The sequence below is a fragment of the Rutilus rutilus genome (genome assembly GCF_951802725.1).
Source record: "Rutilus rutilus genome assembly, chromosome: 21".
Classification (NCBI taxonomy): domain Eukaryota; kingdom Metazoa; phylum Chordata; class Actinopteri; order Cypriniformes; family Leuciscidae; genus Rutilus; species Rutilus rutilus.
The window spans coordinates 25,806,163-25,828,893 of NC_140226.1; the positions used below are offsets into that span (position 1 = coordinate 25,806,163).

A 22,731-nucleotide genomic window follows, 5' to 3' on the forward strand; every position below is an offset into this window, starting at 1 on the left:
GCATATTAGCCATATTTATATACAGAGACATTCTACGTGTCTTTTCTGAAACTTCCCTCGGATAATGTTCAGTGTTCAGCTTGGGCTGATCATTTGCAGGCTTAAGGGTGGAAGACTGACACGGAGTCATCTGCTAAAGATGATTTATTGGTTTAGTTATGTGGTGCAGTGGCTACAGCTTATGGCTGATAATCAGAAGGTCGCTGGTTCAAGACTTGCAAGAAGCAAGATATGAGCTGTTGTGTCAATGAGTGAGGCACTTAACTCCAGGATGATTGATTGGGACTGTCCATGTAATAAGTGTACTGGAAGTCAATTTGGATGAACATGTTAATGATAAAGATCTACTATTTTTAAGAGAATGTTTCAAAATATTTGTAGGTAAACTTTACAGTATATACACCACATGACATTTTACAACCTGAACTAACCTTGCCTTGTCATAAAAGGTGAAATGATCTGATATTTTTGACTTATTGACCTTAAAGTGTTTTTATTCATCAAAGTGAGAGTACAAAATTCATCAAAGTGAACTAACCCTTTAAGTCAATACAGTGTCTCTTTGTCTGTGTGGTTTCTGTTGTCGCCTGGCCTCGATTTGGTTTGTTCTATGTTGATGAAGCAGCTTAAATGGACTTGTTTACTCAGCTGACACAAACACCACGATCCATGGCATCCCCAACCGTTAGAGAGAAAGGACAAACAAAGTCTCTCTCGCCTCCGTGGGAGGAACTTCTTCGCCAAGTTGAGACGGAATCCAATCACCAAACCAATGCTGACACTCAGTGTGCAGAAGCTCTCACTTTGATGAATAATTCCTCCGAGTTGACATATGTATGAGGACACACACACACATACTCAATTTCAGCAGCTGTTCCAAGCGTCTCATTCCCGATGTAGTGAACTGAGTTAGTTCTGGTGAACATATGGACAGAGAGACACTGTGAGGAGATGATGAAGCTGTCTATCTCCCTCTGTCTCCATTACACCACACAAAAAACACACGCACAGACGGAGTGTTTCCGCTAGCTAAATCTCCAATTGGAATACTAGCGTCGCCAGACGTCCCGTTTGTGGTGTCCTGTTCTCGGATGTCCCTGTTTTGTACTGTGTGTTCACAGCATCTTAGCAATTGAAATAAAACCTTATGTGCTTTTTCCTGTGAGCTTTTTATTTTTCTATGCCTTTTTGTTTTTGTATAGTAAAATAAAGCTGTAGCCAAATCATTTAGTCAGATAAACACCTTAACTAAGTTCAGTGTTTTTTTCATCCTTCATATTTAAAATATTTTCAAAATATAAAATATTTTCCACATATTTTGATTGTTTAATCGAACTTGTAGGGTCATTAAAAAACAAATATCCCCCTGGACATCACTTTTGAACACTAGTAGTATATATATATACACATAATTCAGTTGTGTCAGAAAAAAATACTATATTTTTGGTTTGGTACTAGGCTATATATTTATATTTGATATATATATATATATATATATATATATATATATATATATAAATAAATAAATATATAGCCTAGTACCAAACCAAAAATATAGTATTTTTTTCTGACACAACTGGATGATCAGGTGAACATTTGAACTAAATCCAGACAGTGTTCAGAAGCCAGACATGAAGCAAATTATTCCAGAGAGTAATAAATATCGTTTGCATTTTAATCAAGTTTTGAGTTACATGTCTGATGAAATACACGGGCCAAGAAGGAAATATTATAATTTAACATTGATATTGCTTCCGGTTCATTCGTCACACTGGAAATTGAAGTTTCAAATAGAGTGCACTGCATTGTGGGACAGTATTTTATGCAGTGTGCTCTGTTTTATAGTGGACATTTTGACTAATATAGTAAGTCACACATACAGACTAATGTATATTCCAAGAACATTTGCATACTGTGCACAGTATAGAAACTAGTGTAGAATGCAGTCCTCTCATCCATCTATCCGTCTGTCACAAAGACAGACACAGTCCTTCAAAACAAAGTGACTGATATGTCACAAATACTGTCAGGACACTAGAATGAGAGCATCAAATCAGAGCTATTTTATGCTAAATACAGCCAGAGTAGGGAAAAAAAAACACCTTAGCTTATAACTGAATCGTTGTATTTATATCTTACCCAAAATCCAACATATACACTCACCTAAAGGATTATTAGGAACACCTGTTCAATTTCTCATTAATGCAATTATCTAATCAACCAATCACATGGCAGTTGCTTCAATGCATTTAGGGGTGTGGTCCTGGTCAAGACAATCTCCTGAACTCCAAACTGAATGTCAGAATGGGAAAGAAAGGTGATTTAAGCAATTTGGAGCGTGGCATGGTTGTTGGTGCCACAATTATTTCACATTTCACTGAGTATTTCACAATCTGCTCAGTTACTGGGATTTTCACGCACAACCATTACTAGGGTTTACAAAGAATGGTGTGAAAAGGGAAAAACATTCAGTATGCGGCAGTCCTGTGGGCGAAAATGCCTTGTTGATGCTAGAGGTCAGAGGAGAATGGGCCGACTGATTCAAGGTGATAGAAGAGCAACTTTGACTGAAATAACCACTCGTTACAACCGAGGTATGCAGCAAAGCATTTGTGAAGCCACAACACGCACAACCTTGAGGCGGATGGGCTACAACAGCAGAAGACCCCACCGGGTACCACTCATCTCCACTACAAATAGGAAAAAGAGGCTACAATTTGCACAAGCTCACCAAAATTGGACAGTTGAAGACTGGAAAAATGTTGCCTGGTCTGATGAGTCTCGATTTCTGTTGAGACATTCAGATGGTAGAGTCAGAATTTGGCATAAACAGAATGAGAACATGGATCCATCATGCCTTGTTACCACTGTGCAGGCTGGTGGTGGTGGTGTAATGGTGTGGGGGATGTTTTCGTGGCACACTTTAGGCCCCTTAGTGCCAATTGGGCATCGTTTAAATGCCACGGCCTACCTGAGCATTGTTTCTGACCATGTCCATCCCTTTATGACCACCATGTACCCATCCTCTGATGGCTACTTCCAGCAGGATAATGCACCATGTCACAAAGCTCGAATCATTTCAAATTGGTTTCTTGAACATGACAATGAGTTCACTGTACTAAAATGGCCCCCACAGTCACCAGATCTCAACCCAATAGAGCATCTTTGGGATGTGGTGGAACGGGAGCTTCGTGCCCTGGATGTGCATCCCACAAATCTCCATCAACTGCAAGATGCTATCCTATCAATATGGGCCAACATTTCTAAAGAATGCTTTCAGCACCTTGTTGAATCAATGCCACGTAGAATTAAGGCAGTTCTGAAGGCGAAAGGGGGTCAAACACAGTATTAGTATGGTGTTCCTAATAATCCTTTAGGTGAGTGTATACTCCTTCAGGTGGACACAGGGTAATCTGGTGGATTGGCCATAAAGTCTTTCCAGTATTAAATTAAGCAGCACCTTTCTGATTCATCCTTCCTCTCTCTATATCTTGATTAACAAGGCCACCATAATGATGCTCACATTGGCATTTATTGGGAACGGATGAGGAGTGATACTCTAAATTGAATCTTTTAAAAATTCCTCAGGCCCATTTCACATAACGCTGCCTCTGTAATGTGACCGTGATGATTAATCAGACGGGGCAGAGATGAGAGGCCGTGCCTGGGAGACTGATGGATGGGACGGCCGGGCGAGCTTTAAATGGAGTAAGGTTCCCCTCCTGTTGCATGTACCTCATTTCCATATTTAACTCCACATCATCGGTGATTAGTTAAGAGGGATTGATGTGGAATGAGAGTGAGAAAAGTAGAGAGTAGGGATGAAAGCAAAGCAAAGAAAAGATAAAGGACAAGGAAAGGGATAGGAGAATTGAGCGCGTGGGAGGGAGGAAATAAGGTGTTAGGATGATGAAATATAGAGATGCAGAGAAGTTAAAAAGAAACCAGAGAGCTACAAATGTAACAAAACTGGGGCGGAGTCCACAGATAGATATAAAAGGACATTGTGAGTGTGTTTGGGTGGGTCTGTTTGTAGGGAAGAAAAGAAAAAGTGGGACATGAGAATGCAAAAGGGAATAATAGGTTAGGGAGGACAGACGAATACAATGCTGCTTAAAAGAAACAAATCAGATCCCGTCTTATTACGACTAGATGGCAAAAGAGCAGCAATGCTGCAACAATGCAGCGGAAAATAGCCTTGGGAAATTCAATGGCTGAATGAATGGGTGGATGGATAAATGAGGGAATAAGAAAGAAAGAAAATCCATATAGTAACAATATATGGTAGTAATAAGCTTTTCCGGATTTAAATACGTGATTCGTGGTGTTGAGAACAGTTTAGGGTTACTCTCAGGATACAATGGCATTTGGGTGTAATGTGTGTCCTTGTGACATCTACCCATTTTCATTTACTTAGATGGGAATAAATCCATGTAATGATCTTTTTTTATAGAAAAGATCCTTTGCAGCAATATTAATTGTAAATAATATGTGTAATGATTTATACTAATGTAGTATAGCTAGTTTTAAACCTTTATAAATTATAATTATGATAAATGTTATTATTTTTAGAAGACACACCAAAAATGTGTAATTTAAAAATGTGTCAAAAATGATTCATACATTCAATATTAATCCTTAAATACATTAATGTTTCGCCAATCATGATTACATATTCGGGTCTTTAGCGGCCCGGATCTATATCTAACATGGATGGATCTCTACCTGTCGTGATCATATAAAACTCTCCTGATATTAGAGTAACAATTACAGATGAATGAAATAAAGCATATTTTGTTTCCTTTTAAAGCTTGGAAAGGTTCAGTTTCAGCAGATGTTTTATACCATCATTAACTGTCCTCATCAGAGCTCATTTCCCAGTCCATTCAACATCTGGCTCATATTCGTGATCTCAAACATTCTCATAACTATCATTTTCAACATCTTCAAAATCAATAGCCTACTTTGATCGCTGACATCTTATTCACCAGATCCACCATCAAGTGACAGAGACACTAATATCTGATTGTGTTCAGTACTTGATCTGCAGTAAATCACTGAGCCATTTCAGGTTTAGCTGATGATACTTCCTATTCTTTTGTTTTCTGCCTGCGGCAACTATGAGTGAAGCATCACTTGATTAATCAGACGTTTCAGACATTAAAGTCTGATAAATAAAGGTGAATTGCACTTATTCAGTCATCAAAGATTCAATTATTGTTATGTAGAAAAAAATATACTTACACTGATACACACCTCGGGTCGGTAGCGACCCTATATACACTTTTTACAAGAAATAAAATGGAAAACAGGCAATCTTTTATCTTTTTTTTTTCTTGTTATATTGTTTAGAATGAATTGATTGAGGAAAACTAAGAAGATTGATGTATAACTTTAAAAATTTGATTAAGGAGGAGGGTAGTGAATAACGTCACTAAAGACCCGAGGTATGCATTTAAGGGTTCATTTACTTCTCTATTCAAATAATATTGAAAAGTATATGAATGCCAAACATATTGTGACAGGGTTGGTAATAATCTAGGATTCTTTCTAATAATCTGTGACAGTTTTGGTTTGAAAGAAATTGTGAATTTTATGGAAATATGAAAAATGTTGCTGTATTTCTACTAACTAAAGATGCTGATTACACAAAATGAAAGTGCTTTAACACTTACCTAATTTTTGTGTCTGAAAGTGGTTTGCAGGATTAGTTTAAATGTGAACGCTTCAAAAAACAAAAAAACAATGAGGCCTTCACAACTATAATGGACCAAAAAGAGATCCAACTCCACTTTTGAGCCCCGAAACAGTATGAATTTAAAGTGAACTAGATACTTTTCCCCTTCAAATAAGAGTAAGAGTATAAACCTACACATCCCTACAAACCCACAGCCAATTTCCAAGTAATGTTATATGATTGCAACAATGTCAAACAAGGCCGAATTTCACCTGGGCTGTTTGGAGACATTATTTCCATTTGCACACACTGTGAGGAGGTGCAGCACAGATTCATTAGAAACTCAATGTTCTTTATTTCTCGACTTTATTCCCATCAGCAACCAAGAGAGACGCCACACGCTCACGCACGCCCTCCTCGCGTATCTCCACGGCAACTCGCAGCCAGGTTAAATCAGTTGTGAGTCTCACTGGGAGAACACACATTATCTCAAATAATTCCTCCCAACTAAAAAGCTTTTTTGTTTCACTGTGACGGGGGCAGAATGGGAGGGAAGCGCTCCATTTGCAAGTATCAAATAATATGGGAGCAAAATAAAGCATGTCTTTTTTCATTTGTCTCCTCTGATGAACTGATAAATATGGTTTGGCCTCTACCATCTCCATTTGAATGCTTCCTGGCTTTCTCATGTTTGCATATCGACTTGCATGGAAAAATTCCATGCAACTTGACCACAGAGTGTCAGAGCTGGGTCGGTTAAATGAGTTTGCCAGGAAATGCGTTACCTGAAAGTAAGTTGGAAAGAGGCTTCAGTGGGCTTGTCTAGAATACTCAAACACCTGGGCTGTCAAGCGTTCTTGTTAATGTTTGATGGTATTAAAAGACCGCTGCATGCCAAGTAGTTGTGTGTCTACATTCCATGTACCTGAGTGGGAGAACGAGAGAGTGGGAATGTGATAAAACAGGGAGCAGAGGGAAAAGAGCCAGGGGGACGCCTTATGGGGTGCGTTTAAAAAAAAAAGAAAACTTGGTTTTACTTTGAAGTGTAATTGGCCACTTCGCTACAGATGCAAAAACTGAGGGTCCCTTTGCTGTTCTGTAAGCCTGCAGAAGACTGAAGATCAAAGAAGATGTGATGGACATCCTCCCCATGGAGATGTGTGTGTGTGTGTGTGTGTGTGTGTGTGTGTTGCATGGTAATATACAGTATCACCATCTGTGAAATATGAAAGTGCTTGTGTGCTAATCTACAGATCAGAGAACTTTACTTCTAAATCATAAATGGATATGATTTGAACACATGCTAAATCATTTACTCCTATTATAGACACATTTGGTTAATTAAAATGTTTTACTTTTTTAATTGATTGTTGGACAGGGAAGAGATGACAGTAGCTACATTATTTGGGGAACAGGTGGGACCAAAATCAGGAAATGTCACAAGTTCAAACGCTTGCAACCCAAATGAGTGTCATGGCTCATTGTTGATGATCCACCCCTAATTGATCACCTACGGTAGTAACGCCTAGCAACTGCAAAACAACATGCTAAAACTCTCCTTACACCTTAGCAATGCCCAACAGCCACCAGGAACAGCCTAGCAACTGCATAACAATGCACTAAAACTAAAACACTGTAGTGATGCCTTGGCAAAATGCTAGCAACATCCGAAATCCTTAATAATAATGGCAATAGTGTTAATTTCGTTAAACGAAATCTATGATGAAAAATGTTCGTTGACGACCTTTTTTTCCATGACTAAGATGAGACGGTGACGCGACGACACCAACGCCATTAAGCGACAACTGTGACTATATAAACATGCAATATCGTTGACATAAAAAGACGAGACTAAAATGTAGTAAATCACTTTTTGTTTTTGTTGGGAAAAAAAGAGGAGACAAAAAATTACAGACTGTTAAGTCAAGCCACTAAGAGCCGCTAAGAGCTTTCATCATGCATGCTGTTGCCAACACACAGTGTTTTACTATGTAGATTTTAACACCCTGAGCCCTCTAGCAACTACTTATACTCAACTCCTCTTAGTAATGCCCAGGCAACCACCCAGAACACCCTAGTAATCGCGAAGAACACCTTAGAAATTCCCAGCAGCCACCAAGACCACACTAGCTACCACATTGCAAAATCCCCCCCAAAAAAACTGACATTGGCAACCACATAGAAAACATCTTAGCAACGCCTTGGCAACCACATGCTATATTTGAGTGTTTATGTGCTAAAAACATTCAAAACAGCTTAGCAACACACTGTGGCGAGTTGCATGGGCAAGCAGCATATTTTCTTCATCTACTCTCCCATTCCCGCTGTTCATCCTTCTTATAAGTCTGTGACTCTTATAACTTTAAAGAGTGAGTGAAAGGGAGGGGAAGAAAGAGAGATTACATAATTGGAGTCACACAGAGATAGTGTTCATAATTACAGTGCTTACCTCAGTACAGCAATAAAGATCAGAGGGGTGTTTTCACAGGCCGAGGCTCATCGTGCGTTATGAGACCTGCACTTGTAACCCAACTATATCTTATGACCGGCACAGGAATATTGCGCTTTAAGTTGGGGCGCAGCTATAAATCTGGACATAAGAGCGAGCACTCAGACTAGTGAGGTTAGGCTTTTCACAGTTCACAGAGCACAGCATGGCTCTTACTCTTATCTGTCATCCTGTTCACTTCACTAGACTTTCGTTTTCTCCCTCCTCAAGCATATCCTTTACCTCACAAGCACTGTTCCCAGCTAAAACGGTGCAAACCTCCCCCTCTTTTTCCTCTCAAAATTCATTTTCCTGCTAATGTCAGTGTTGCCATCCACGGTTTTCCCACGGCATTGGGCTACTTTTACACTGTTGCCACATAGTTTTTTTTAGTCAGCGGGTTGAAGTCGATTTTTACTCCCCGGTGTCACGACAAATCCAGTACTCCCTCAATATCAGGTTGCTATCAGTTATCAGTAATCATTAAAGATGATTGTGAATACATAGGGTAAGTGCAAAAAATAAACTAAGCTATCAGGCTAACTGGGTATCTGTATGCTATGCTAGTACATAAGCTAACTAATACAGACATTATTGTTATTATAAGGTAGTTTATACAGCATTTATCATAACATGATTCAGTAGGAATTGTAATCAGATGCTAAAGAGAGTACCTATTAAAAGTAACTTGGGGTCCTAACAGAGATCCGATTTCGAAGAGGACCTGATTTGTCGCCACGGAACGCTATTGGGCTAGTTTTGGTCGTGTTTGGGCGGGGTTTTGAATAGCAATTGGACTGGTTTTGTTACATGAAACCTGGCGACCCTGCAGATGTAGCCCATCTTGAGCTCAACAGGTTTATGGACATCTGGAATGAAGCACTTGAGATCTGAGCCATAAAGATTTGCCTGACCTTAAATGTAGATGGTACTATTTCGACATAAAACCATCAGAGATCTGAATTGATCTTAATGTACTTGAGTTAATCAAGGATGGTTGATTATCTCACTTATAGGCTATTTGGCACTGCTTTTTATCACCACAGTCTGTGAAATAACTAATGCCCCATTTGCCTTTATGAGTGGCTTTTTTGTATTTTCCAGTCCTTTTTTTCACGCAGGTTTCATTTTATGATTGTGGCACCGTTTATGCCAAAATGGTGGCTGAAGCTACACAAATAAGTGTAGATATAAATGGCTGGCATGAACAGGTATGCTGGAGTCGTAACCTTCCAGGCCCAACACCTTTTATCAACACGCTGCTGCCATCTACTGGCTAATTATATTGTTCATTTCAGTGTGGCACTGCAAAATGAGCCTGCAGGACTGATGGAGAGCACAGCACAATTCAGTGATGTGTGAACCTTCTGTGTAAACAGCATTCCAGTAAACAAATCTTGACATTTTATTTGTGTGAAAACATTTTTTTTATCATAATTAATATTCATGAGTTAAGCCTTCAACACACAGCTTCTTATCCAAATAATAAGATGTATCCTATTTAAAAATTAATCCTCTCTCTGCGCTTACTTAAATAACACCCTGCCGCCATGTTCCACAGTTGCACCGTTTTATTTTTCTCTGTTGTGACAAGAGTCACTGTCTAAACAGACCTCAACACCATGTTATAAAGCCTCAATTAGTCATGATAATGGGATGACAGTTTTGCATTCTGGAAGGGTAATGGCTCGTTTTAATCGTGCATTTGCATGAGTGCGCTCTGGGTGGAGGTGAGAGGTGGGCCTCATATGAGAAACATTTACTCAGCGCTTGATTACAAAGAATAGACACACTTAATTGTTGAGAATTGAATAATGAGCCTTTATTCTATTTATTGGATTACGGAGCCTTTTAGCTGTCCCCTGCTGATCGTTTCAAAGGGCGCTCAGGTCACACAGTATTGTCAGGTTAGGAGGCGTCGGAGGTGAGCAGGTCACATGGAGACGTGGAATATTAATGAGCTGGATGTCTTCATTGATCAGCCTGCCGCTGTAACCGTATGATCTGTCATATATAGACTCACCAGTTTGCTAGCTGGAAATGGTGATCTCTATGAGGATTAGTGTTATTGTTAATGAAAACGAAATCAAATAAAAATGTATACATATAATGAATTCATTTAGCAAAGCTGGAATACATTTTCACAGCTCTAAAACTAAGTAATATAAAATAGAAATAGTCATAAATTATTAAATAAACTGAAATGAAACAACTGGTGGTACATTAAATTGACAATAATAAAATAGAAATAAAAAAAGGATGAATTCTTAAATATATATATATATAATAACCCAAGGATAAGTTATGGTTGTGATATGAAATACAGTATTGTGGTGGCAACATTTGAGAATCAGAAATGGCCATATTGATCTACCATTAATCTAAATATTTGTGAGGATCTGTCCCACTCAGTGTTATTATCGCCCTTGGTTTCTATCAGATCACGAGCAAAACATGCTTCAAAGCATACAACATAGATTCAGTGCAATTCAAAGGGAATTTTGAAATTAAATGCCATTGAATTGCATTGCGAGGCAGTTTTATGAGCATAATGAAAACTAAATTAAATAAACATAAAAAAAAAATCTAAACTGAGATATATTTTTATGACTCCAAAAAATAAATGGCCACAAATTAATTTTAGTTTTTGATATATGGTGTGTAAACCACAAATTAACCAAATTGAAAATGAAAATGCCACTAAATAACACCAGACTGTGTTGAGAAATGTAGCGTCAGATAACACATTAACTTTGGCAGCCCTAAAAATACGAAACTACAAATTAAATAAGCTGAAGCCAAAACTAACAATTACTAATAAACTAACAAAACCTAAACTGAAAAGATACATTGGAAATGAAATAGAAATAAAAAAACTAAATCAAAATTCATAACAAAGTCTCAGAGCCACTCAAACCTTGAACAGGCCTATTCAAGCAACAAAAAAATATAAAACATAGATTCTGTGCAATTCAAAAGGAAATTCAAAGTTAAATACTATTGAATTCCCACGACCCTGTAGACTATAGAGGATAAGTGGTTTGGATAGATGGATGCTATTGAATTGCGTGGTGAGACATTGCATTTTCACTGGGATCTGGTGATGTAGTTATTGAATTGCATTATCCTTGTGGCTTGAATAAAATTACACTCATTGTGGCAAAGCGTGTACAATATGAAAATGATATGTTGGTACTCCAAGATGTGTGATGATGACAGCCACTGGTTCCATCTAAACCCCTTCCCCTCTTTTATGTTCCCCTGCTCAAACAAATCAATTGGGAATGAATTCTGATCAACCTAAAGCTCACTTTTTTTCTTTTTTTTTTTGCAGTCAGAGCGATGTCCAGCGATGGATGTTTGTCTCGCTGGCTGTAATTCGCCTGAAATCCAATTACAAAGAAACCGACGCTAAGCCGAAACACGCTAAGATGAAAAATGAATCTGGAGAGCGTTTTGCTCGCTAGAGCTGTTTTCGCGTGGCAGGCCGATACTCGAGCACAAACTCGGTTAGGTCATACTCGCTGGAAACGCACATTACGCTGACATTAGCATAAATGGGTTATCGATTCTCATTGAAGTTAACCTTCAGTTCTGTCCTGTGGAATTATCTGGGGTGGACCGAAGAGCTTGTGTAGGTGTGTGTGTGCATGCGTGCGCGTGACAGTAATGAAGATGTGACCTTTCAGGTCGACCCCTCCTGACCCTTCAACGCGCCGCTCACCTCTACACGCGTGTCACAATGTCATCCGCTCCGTTTCCAGACATGTAGTCTTCTTTCACGAGCTGTCAGCGAACACATCTCTAAGCTCGGGTCTTCGCAAGTTCTTGACAGGAATTTTTTGCTTAAAGGCCTGTGTCCTCTCCATCACGGGGCGATGGGAGAGGGGGGAAAAGCGAGGGATGGGTTTGGGAGGGGGACATGCAGTGGAGACTGACCAACGAGAAGAGGAGATCAGTAAATAACAGTCACCCCAGGGGCCTGATCTAGGGTGCCTCCTCATCTGGCCCCCAGTCAATTTAATTTAAATGTAAATTTCAGGGATGCGTGGCGTTAAAAGGCTTATATTAGCAAAAAGGGAAAAGTTAATGAATATATTTCAATCTCTGTAACCACACAGCCATCCTCATTTACCTCCTGGAATATATGAGCAGTGCTGCTAGAAATTGGGACTCTGGTACGTGTTCTCCAACAGCCCACTTAAACCAGCCTTCACAATCCCTTATCCAGTCCATCATCTCTGGTTATGCAGAGGGATTTCGTTTGAGTTTGACTCTATATTAACATCACATTAAAATGATCATGATACTACTGCAGCTTTTTAGAATGAAAGCCGTCAAGAAATATCCAGGTTAAAACCAAATGAAAATATCATTTTACATTATCACCCTTACGTTTTTTTTTTTGTTTTTTTTTTGGCATGGTGACTTTATTTTCGGGACTAATTTAAACACATTTAAATGACATTTAAAAAATGTAATTATTACAAATTTTGACTGTTAGTGTATATATACACTCACCTAAAGGATTATTAGGAACACCATACTAATACTGTGTTTGACCCCCTTTCGCCTTCAGAACTGCCTTAATTCTACATGGCATTGATTCAACAAGGTGCTGAAAGCATTCTTTAGAAATGTTGGCCCATATTGATAGGATAGCATCTTGCAGTTGATGGAGATTTGTGGGATGCACATCCAGGGCACGAAGCTCCCATTCCACCACATCCCAAAGATGCTCTATTGGGTTGAGATCTGGTGACTGTGGGGGCCATTTTAGTACAGTGAACTCATTGTCATGTTCAGGAAACCAATTTGAAATGATTCAAGCTTTGTGACATGGTGCATTATCCTGCTGGAAGTAGCCATCAGAGGATGTGTACATGGTGGTCATAAAGGGATGGACATGGTCAGAAACAATGCTCAGGTAGGCCGTGGCATTTAAACGATGCCCAATTGGCACTAAGGGGCCTAAAGTGTGCCAAGAAAACATCCCCCACACCATTACACCACCACCACCAGCCTGCACAGTGGTAACAAGGCATGATGGATCCATGTTCTCATTCTGTTTACGCCAAATTCTTACTCTACCATCTGAATGTCTCAACAGAAATCGAGACTCATCAGACCAGGCAACATTTTTCCAGTCTTCAACTGTCCAATTTTGGTGAGCTCGTGCAAATTGTAGCCTCTTTTTCCTATTTGTAGTGGAGATGAGTGGTACCCGGTGGGGTCTTCTGCTGTTGTAGCCCATCCGCCTCAAGGTTGTGCGTGTTGTGGCTTCACAAATGCTTTGCTGCATACCTCGGTTGTAACGAGTGGTTATTTCAGTCAAAGTTGCTCTTCTATCAGCTTGAATCAGTCGGCCCATTCTCCTCTGACCTCTAGCATCAACAAGGCATTTTCGCCCACAGGACTGCCGCATACTGAATGTTTTTCCCTTTTCACACCATTCTTTGTAAACCCTAGAAATGGTTGTGCGTGAAAATCCCAGTAACTGAGCAGATTGTGAAATACTCAGACCGGTAGCAGTCTGTTTTAATGAATTAATTTTAATTCTTTTTTCAATGTCTGAAAAGACATTGGTGAGATTGAGAGGATGGGGGAGGTGAGAGAATGGGCGAGTGGAGCGGTCTTGGGAAGAGGGTTCACAGGCTAGTGCCTACTTGGAATTCAGGTTGGTTAAAATTCTGCCTGCATACAGTATGTGTGAACTGGAGAGCCGTCTCATCTAAGAGTGCTAAGGCTTTCCTCACAGAGTGCCAACAGCTGGAAATGTTCATGTCAGCTCTAGTGAAAGGCCTTCCTGTGTTACTATAGTAATGCACACACGTTCTGTAAAGCAGAGGAGGGTCATACATGAGGACACTGAAAGATCCTGAAAGTGATGTCAGAGCCATAAAACATTTACATGGGTGTTTCTTCAACTTTTGACACTTGTTTTACATCCAAGGAGTTGCTATTTATTTTAAATTATTCTCAATTAGCAGGTTTCATCTTTTTTTTCCAATTTTTTTTTATCTAAATTGAATCTCTTGCTACTTTTGAAATGCCTCATGTATAAATAGTTTTTTATATTGTTTATTCAGACTTCCAAACGTGAAATATATACAATATTTGTCAATTTTGTCCCTAATACATTTTTTTTTTCTTTTATCTAACTGTACTTGTTTAACAAGTCAGTGAAGAGCTTGAGATTAAATTGATGACCTTAATCAAGGTAAATATCAATTTCAAGGTAATTATCAATGTATAAAATATCTAATTTAACCAAGCTGTAACTTTTTCAAATTATTCAAACAGTGTGAAATTGCCCCTATGAAGACAAAATATTTTTTTTTACTGAAAAAAAAAGTTCAAACTGTAATTTACATCAGTGTCATTTGCACCATACACTCTCGGAAAAAAAGGTACAAAAGCTGTCACTGGGACAGTACCCTTCAAAAGGGTTCTAATAAGTACCATTTAGGTACTAATATGTACGTGTCTGGTACCAATATGTACACGTTTGGTACCAATATGTACCTTTGAGGGACTTAAATGCACTCTTTAGAATGTACCTTTTGAAAAGGTATCGCCACAGTGACAGCTTTTGTAAAAAAAAATTCTGAGAGTGTAGAATTCTATAGAGCACAATTCGTTTGGGAGTGCGCAACCCCATGTTGAATGCCGTCAAAGGTGTTTGCATATATTTTTGAGATGTGAGGATAGATTGTGATTTCTATGCTGTGTTTTTTTGTGCTCTGCCAGCAGAAAACAGCGACTCATTTTGTTGGCTTGAGCTTGTTGCCTAATAAGAATGCTTAAATAATGACCTGCAGAGAGCCGTTGTCCTCCTAGGAGGCCTGTGCTGACGTGCTGACTTTTCACTCAACTCCAGTAAAGTCTGACATCCTGGGCTTACATGGTGAGCGCTGATCTAGATTTAGCTGTGCTTGCCTGAAAATCTCCATATGATCCTTGCAACAGCAGAAAATGGTTTCTTCTAATAACACCATTGCAAACATTCATGTCTATTAATGGACAAGACCCAAGCTTCCCCACAGCCTTCCCTATTTTTTCCCCCACAATGCTCTTGTGCACATGTTAATAAAGCTGGAGTGCTTCTTCTGGAGGTTTGCACCTTAGTGCCAGATCTAAGCTTGTGATTCTGTGATGCAATAAAGTGTGTAATTAATTTCTGATACAGGTACCAACTCCCTTGGATCCATCCCGCTCTGACACTCCAATAATATCATCACTAAACATCAACCCTTAAAGGAATATTCCAGGCTCAGTTCAAGGTAAGCAAAATCAACAGCATTTGTGAACTAATACTAAATTAATTTAGACTCCCTTCTTTTCTAAAAAAAGAGAGAAGCAAATATTGAAGCTACTGTGAGGCACTTACAATGAAAGTGAATGGGGTCAATTTTTCAAGGATTTAAAAGCAGAAATGTGAAGCTTATAATATTATAAAAGCACTTCCATTAATTATTTTCTTAAAACTTGTGTATTATCTAAGCTGTAAAGCTGTTTAAATCATAATTTGTATAATAATTTAGGGTTTATGGAGCTTCATTGTCATGACAACGAAGGAACTTCACACAGGACAGGTTAGTAAGTGATTTTTTTCACATGAAAATCACGCATATCGTGATCAGTGAGGCCTCATTCACTTCCATTGAAAGTGTGTCTGTGTTTTAAATCTAAAAGGGACCATTTGAAAAAAGTTTTTGTGGGAATCAACATTATACTACAAATGTTGTCGATTGTGCTTAACTTCTACTGAACCCGATTTTTTTTTTTTTAATAAATGATCTCTAGAGGGATGCTAAAGGTCATTGACCATCATGTCATTATGTGCTGGAAGGAAGAAAGGGGAATGACATACAAACAGTAAAATATTTGGAGATTTTTGAGTGGGATTCATAATGCATAATGTACCAGAGTAACATTTAACCAGAGAAGTTTTAGATTTAAAGGGGTCATGACATGAAAAATCTAATTTGCCTTTTGATCTAACTTGCCTTGATCTTTTGACACATAAGATTTTTGTACCATTAAAACATCCTGTAAGTTTCATAGCTTAAAACGTTGTCCTCATTATAAACAAAACATTTATTTAATCAAACTTAAAGGGGTGGTTGATTATGATTTCACTTTTTTAACTTTAGTTAGTGTGTAATGTTGCTGTTTGAGCATAAACAAAATCTGCAAAGTTATGATGCTCAAAGTTCAAAGCAAAGGGAGATTTTTGCTTTTAAAGAAATATTTTTTTAAGGACTACTACAAGCTTCCTATCGGGTTAGTGACATCACTAACCGTAAAATTGACATAAACCCTGCCTCCGGGAACACGTAACAAAGGGGGTGAGTCCATGTTGAGAAGAGGTAATAGAATTTGCTAACACACAAGCTTTTGAAGCTCCGCCCTCTGCTCTGTGCGGTGAGCAGCAGCTCATTTGCATTTAAAGGGACACACACAAAATGACGGGTTTTTGTTCACCCTCAAAAAGGGACAATTGTAACATGCTATAAAAATTATCTGTGGGGTATTTTGTGCTAAAACTTCACATACACACTCTGGGGACATCAAAGACTTATTTTACATCTTGTAAAAAGGGGCATTATACCAACCCTTTAAAATGGAGAGTTCGCAATGAAACTTTTGTTGAAAGATGAAGCAGTCAGCTCTATTGACAGCAGCTCACAAGCCGTAAGTAAATTATTTCATAATGCTTTGTCTTAAAATTACAGTTTTATAAGGAAAATGTTTTCAAAACACTTACTCATGTGCAATAGTGATACTGTTTCCTATGCAATGATGTTAGCCAATCATAACAGTGGCCATTTACTGACAAGACTTAAAGGGATGGTTCACCCAAAAAATTAAATTCTGTCATCATTTACTCACCCTTAAGTTGTTCTAAATCTGTATGCAGTTCTTTCTTCTGCTGAACGTCGGTTGCAAACGGTTGATAGGCCCTCTTGACTTCCATATAGTGGGGGAAAAAAAATACTATGGAAGTCAATGGGGCCCATCAACTGGTTACCCATATTCTTATTCTAAATATCTATATTTGTGTTCAGCAGAAGAAATTCATACAGGTTTGGAATAACTTTTGGGTGAACTATCCCTTTAAAGGAGCCGCCCCTTAAAAACTAATCTTTTCAGACAGAGAGTCAGAATGATCTAATCGATAATCGTTTTTCCCACATAAAAAACTTTATTAACATTATAAGTGAACCTGAAGGAACATATTAAAATAGTTTTTAACAAAATCCATGTCATGGTAATGATCCCTTAGTCCTACTCTAAACGTCTGTAGCACTGATCAGATTCTCAGTTTTTGCATACAATTTTCAGCATTTCCACACACTAGTTCACTAATACAGTCCCATTAGTAGCAGAAAGCATAATCAAATTAGCCAAAATATGTACTAACCAAATACTCATGTATGACTCAAGTTTATCAGTTCCATGCAAATCTACTTATCTTTCTGTGGAGTTCCATTGGGTCTTTTTATTTAATCATTTGCAGTAATTACATTATTCGTCTATGATATAGGCCTATTAATTAATTAATTAAATTTAAATTATACATTAATTGGAGGCCTAAACAGGAGGCGCATTCAAATTTTCAATTTGCTCAATTTAAATAGGAAAGGTTAGTTATTTTTCCCCCTGTATTTTAAAGTATTATTGTGAATGTGTTTGTCTTGTGGTGGTAAACTTACACGATGCAGAACAAATTATCGCTAAGGGGTAAAAATAATAAAAGGTTTCTAAACTAAACTAAACTAAATATGTGAAGTATTACTGAAACTTTCAAATGCCAAAGGCCACAGAACAATGGAGTTGTAAATCTTTGCAACTGACATATTGCTGAGATAGGCCTACTCCTTATCTTGCCCCTTCAAGCTCAAACAAATAAAATTTAGATAAAAAGGCACAAATGTGCTTTTTCCACACACTGTGAACTCATACAAAAAGCATCCAAAGAATACACACTAATAAATCATTGTATATACAAATCATACATTTAAATAATTTTTAACGAACTATGAAACACATATTTGAAACATGTCAAGCTATTAGGCTTTTTGCCAAATGCTGTATTTTTTGCTGGGTACAAACATTTTCAGGACAAAAACAATGAACATTTGAACAATTTTTAAACTAAAGTAGATTGAGCTATATTCATTGATATGTACATTTACGATTCCATTTTATTTCCCGTTTACCATTTTGAATATAAAATGAAATTAATGGGGTGCTAGAGGATGTAATACAATTATTTAGAATTTAAAAGTATGCCAAAATGTTATTTATTGTACACACACACACACACACACACACACACACACACACACACACACAGAGTAATTGACATATTTTCTCTGATGACGTGTTTACTGGCGGGAGGGCAGGGCAACCTGTCAATCACATGAGAAAGTCAATAAGTTTGGTTAACTACATTTACTTCAATAAGCCATTTCTCCGTTTCACTCGGATATATAAGTAACAATAGGGAAGAAAAGACTATAGCATATTCTGTTTCTTGCAGACTTTTAAAATAATAGCGTTACATTATACAAAATCGATTAGGCTACTCCGGTCTTCATCTCATATTCATGGAGGAGTAGGCTTTAAACACCAGTTAGCCTATATAGGGCATCAATAACCAGTCATTTCTCTTACATTCGGGAAAAAAAGCGACTTGAGAGTAAAATGTAGCTTATATTATTGTACACCAACACCAGCAACTTTGCCAAATCTACAGTGTTGTGCTCAGGGTTCGGTTGCTCTCACCTGACTCCTCCCCCCGAGTTCGATGCGCTCGTCTCTCGGCTCTGCTCAGGCTTGTCAGTGCGGGCGAGAGCGCTGCTAAACATGGCGTCGGACGGGATGATTTTAACCAACCACGACCACCAAATCCGAGTTGGAATATTGACAGGTAAATACGAAATGACACTAGCTCCTTTTACGCCTCGTCGCTCGTGCTGGTGTGTCCGTTCACGCTGTTGCCCGCTGTTGATAGTCGTGCTGGTGGTGATTCCTATCAGCGAGTTCTGCCCATCTATCGCTCGCGTTCCTCGACTCATTTGTAAAAAGCTGTGCGTTTATTTATCTATATATTATCGTATTCATTTATACACATATGCTATAATGTATCCGGCTCTGTGAGATCTGCCTTTGGTCTGTCATGCAGCACAGCTCAGTGTCAAGACAACAGTTTGTGTGATGAATTATTCATAGCTTGTACGCAAGACATCCAAATAACATACAAGCTGGAAAACCCTCCTATATCTGTGAATGAACCTTCCGATCGATGCCATATGTCTGTTTATGGTCATATTAACGTGTGCGGCTGCTGAATAGTGCTGTTATGTAGATACGAGTTGGTATTTGGAGTTGGTCACGCAGTGTGTTTTTTTTCCTTCCTCATGGATTTCTGCACAGCAGCATCTCAGCTTCGGGTTTGCTTCGAGTCTTTATTTGTACACATGCACGGTGATATCTAAATATATACAGCGTCTCGTGCAATAGATAGATCCACTTAGAAATGCACCTGAAACACGACTTTCAGGGTTAACGATAATGGCTTTTACTATGCGCGCGATTAAGTAGTAGCCTATTCTCGTGTATGCATGTGAATCGTTTGCATTGATCGCCACCCCAATTTTGGCTAAAAACAGGGGAACGAAGCAGCCGCCTTCCTCTTAAATCTCGCTGCCGTCGCTTCCCCTCGGGAGCAGGAGGGAATAAGTGATGAGTGATGAATAGCGATGTCCGATTCGTGAACGAATGTTTTTTTTTTTTTTTTTTTTTGAGTCAGAGATCTTTATAATTAACTTGTTCACAATTAGTCGTATAGAACTCGTTCATTAACGAGTCGAATTGATCGATTGTATTAGCGACTCTGACTCATTGATTCGAGAACAGTTTTTCCCACTCGTAAATAATGTGCAGAGTTCCGTAAATAAATAAATTAAAACTTAATTAAATGAACTTTTATGTCAACATGCATGATTATGCAGTCCCATTAGCGACATTTCTGCGAAATTTTGCAGGTGTGATCTATTGTCAATAGTGTAGCAATAAGCAGCTCACTATTGGTCCACACTGCAAACTTGTGTGACCAACTTGAACCCATTGTGAAATCTGTGTGAGGAAATCTTTTGCCCTCGTGTTCCTGTTTGCACTGATTCCAATTAAAATAATTGTATTTAGTCCTGAAAATTTGGCGAACAACAATAAATGTGATCGCATTAAGTTAGAGTTATTAAAATCACCCTTATTAATAACACTAACTTAATGGCAGTTTTATCAAACTATGTGGCTGCATGGTTCTATTGGAACATTTTAGAGCATGTAATACCACACAGTTATGTCACGGATCACATGATGATGTAAAAGAATCGCTGAATCATTTTTTTAACTGGTTCTTTGTAACAAACTGCTTAAAGGAACCGATTCATGGAAATGAATTGGACTTGGATCACAAGTGATGAAATGCACACACTGACTGAATGCAAATGTCAATGACTTTGCAGTGTGTCACATGTTCATGACATTCTTTTCGGCGTGCTTCCGCAAGCCTATTTCCGTGAGCACGAGTCTCTGAGCTTGTTGCGAGGGGGAATGGCATAAAACAGTGTGGGAATCCCCCTCCCCCCACCACACACACACACACACACACACACACACACACACACACACATGCACCCCTGTATAAGCATGACTGCTGGCTGAGGATGCTGTCCACTGTTTTTTTGGTGCTGAAGTGCTGTCAGCCTCATATTTGTGCTTGTCGCAACGTTTTTCTCAGCTATGTGGAGCCGTAACAGAAATATATTTGAAAAGGTGAGAGGGATTTTCCTGAGGACATTATAAGCACCCCCCTTTTCCCCTTTCTCTTATACTAACATCAGCTGATCTAGTCCATCATTAGTCGCAGTCACGGCAAACCCTTCTAGGAGATTGGTTAGCATGCCTGCACTGTGTAGGGGCATTTCGTGGAAGCGCACGCTTATTGATGAGGAGCTCTGTGTGTGTGTGTGTAAAGGAGGTAGGAAGGGAGCAAGAGCGAGTATGAATGCCTTAGAGTGAGACGAAAATGACCAAACACAAAGAAATATGAAACGTGCATACTTAATAGTGAGCGAGTGACACATCGCCATTTCTAGAGAGTTGTGCATTGACAGGGCAAAAACCTTTTGACCCCTTGTTTTAGATGTTTTAAATTGGTATAATAGAAATATAACAGGGGCTTCCAAATTAATAGGTCTCCAAACTGATGCATTAAAATGGCATTAAAAAAGAAACCATTGATTTTGTGCTATTCAAAGTTGATTTGTTTTGGTGTTTATTTTTGGGGTGGCAGTCGAGACATGCTTTGCAGATATCCGAGTGGTTTCCAGAACTTTATCATTGTTCCGAATGCTGTCTGGTATTATGAATGTTTTACATATAACATTCATAGCCTGGAACATTTTGGGGGAGAAAGGGAAATAATGAATGCATATAAAGGACAAATGCAGAGTCTCAAGGTTTTGGTTGAATGCTGAGCTCAAAGGCTTGAATTTTTGGGAGGCTGTTGCTTTTGGTTTTTATAGAATGGTAAAATATTTGTGTATCTTACAAACCGCCTCCTGAAGGGGATTGTGATTTTTGGACCAAATTTAACGTGTTGTAAATGCCATATATTTACTGCATTCATCAGGTTTGCTCAACCAAGCGTTTTTCATTCTGATTGCTTGAGCTGTAGTTGTGCATGCTATGGAGGGTTAGACACATCTATCGGTAAGTCGTTGGTTGCTTTTTGATATCGGATACATGAAATAACACATAGAGAAAAAGCCCAAGCTTTTAGATCATTTCCTCTCCAGCTCTCATCTTTCAATTCAAAGGTGCCAGCATCAGAGTTACATTCACGGCTGTGGATGCTGTCAGGACTTGTCTCTGAGGTGTTCAGAGTGATCCTCCCGTGTGGGCAGGGCTCCTCCTTCTGAACAGCTGTCGTACTTCAGCGAATAAACTGAAGTCAGGTATGCCTGTCATTGTATAGATACAAAAATAGATATTTTTGCCACAAATTAAGAATTCTTAAAATTACTATAATAATACCTAAAGTGTTACAGCAATATAACCACAAGGTGGCACTCTCTAAACCAAACCATCAGCTTAGTCGTTAAATATATGGCCAAGTATGCCGGCCCCACACATGACATGCTGGGAAGAAATACAAGATATCATGGCCAAGAATTTAGAATTCGTAACCATGACTTAATTCATTATCTGATTTTAACTAAGCTAAATCGTAGCCACGATTGGACTAAAACGAAGGAACGAATTAGTACAAGTGGCCACGATTTACCTAAACCGAGAGAACGAATTAATAAGATTTTCCCCCTTGTGTTGTGTGTGTGGGGCTACGTAACTTTGGTTTACTTGGCCAGATATTTTACCATTTCGATTTAGAGAGCGCCACCTTGGCGTTATATTGATACAACACATTGGGTTTTATAGTGTGCCACAGAAATGAATCCTAAAACCCAGAAATTAGTTAGCATAACTTTTA

General features: G+C 38.6%; 1 protein-coding gene across 14 annotated transcripts in view; it reads left to right on the forward strand.

The window, feature by feature from the left end:
- The first annotated feature begins 18,988 nt into the window (after window positions 1-18,988).
- Window positions 18,989-22,731, forward strand: part of gphna (gephyrin a) — an 81,934-nt gene continuing 78,191 nt past the window's right edge. For 12 of the 14 annotated variants that reach the window (XM_084394338.1, XM_084394347.1, XM_084394346.1 and 9 more), the window contains exon 1: window positions 18,989-19,104. In XM_084394338.1, coding sequence (XP_084250464.1) covers window positions 19,041-19,104 — 64 coding nt within the window. In that variant the 5' untranslated portion in view covers window positions 18,989-19,040. The remainder of the gene's footprint in view (window positions 19,105-22,731) is intronic. The other 2 variants (XM_084394345.1, XM_084394349.1) reach the window with 2 other exon arrangements.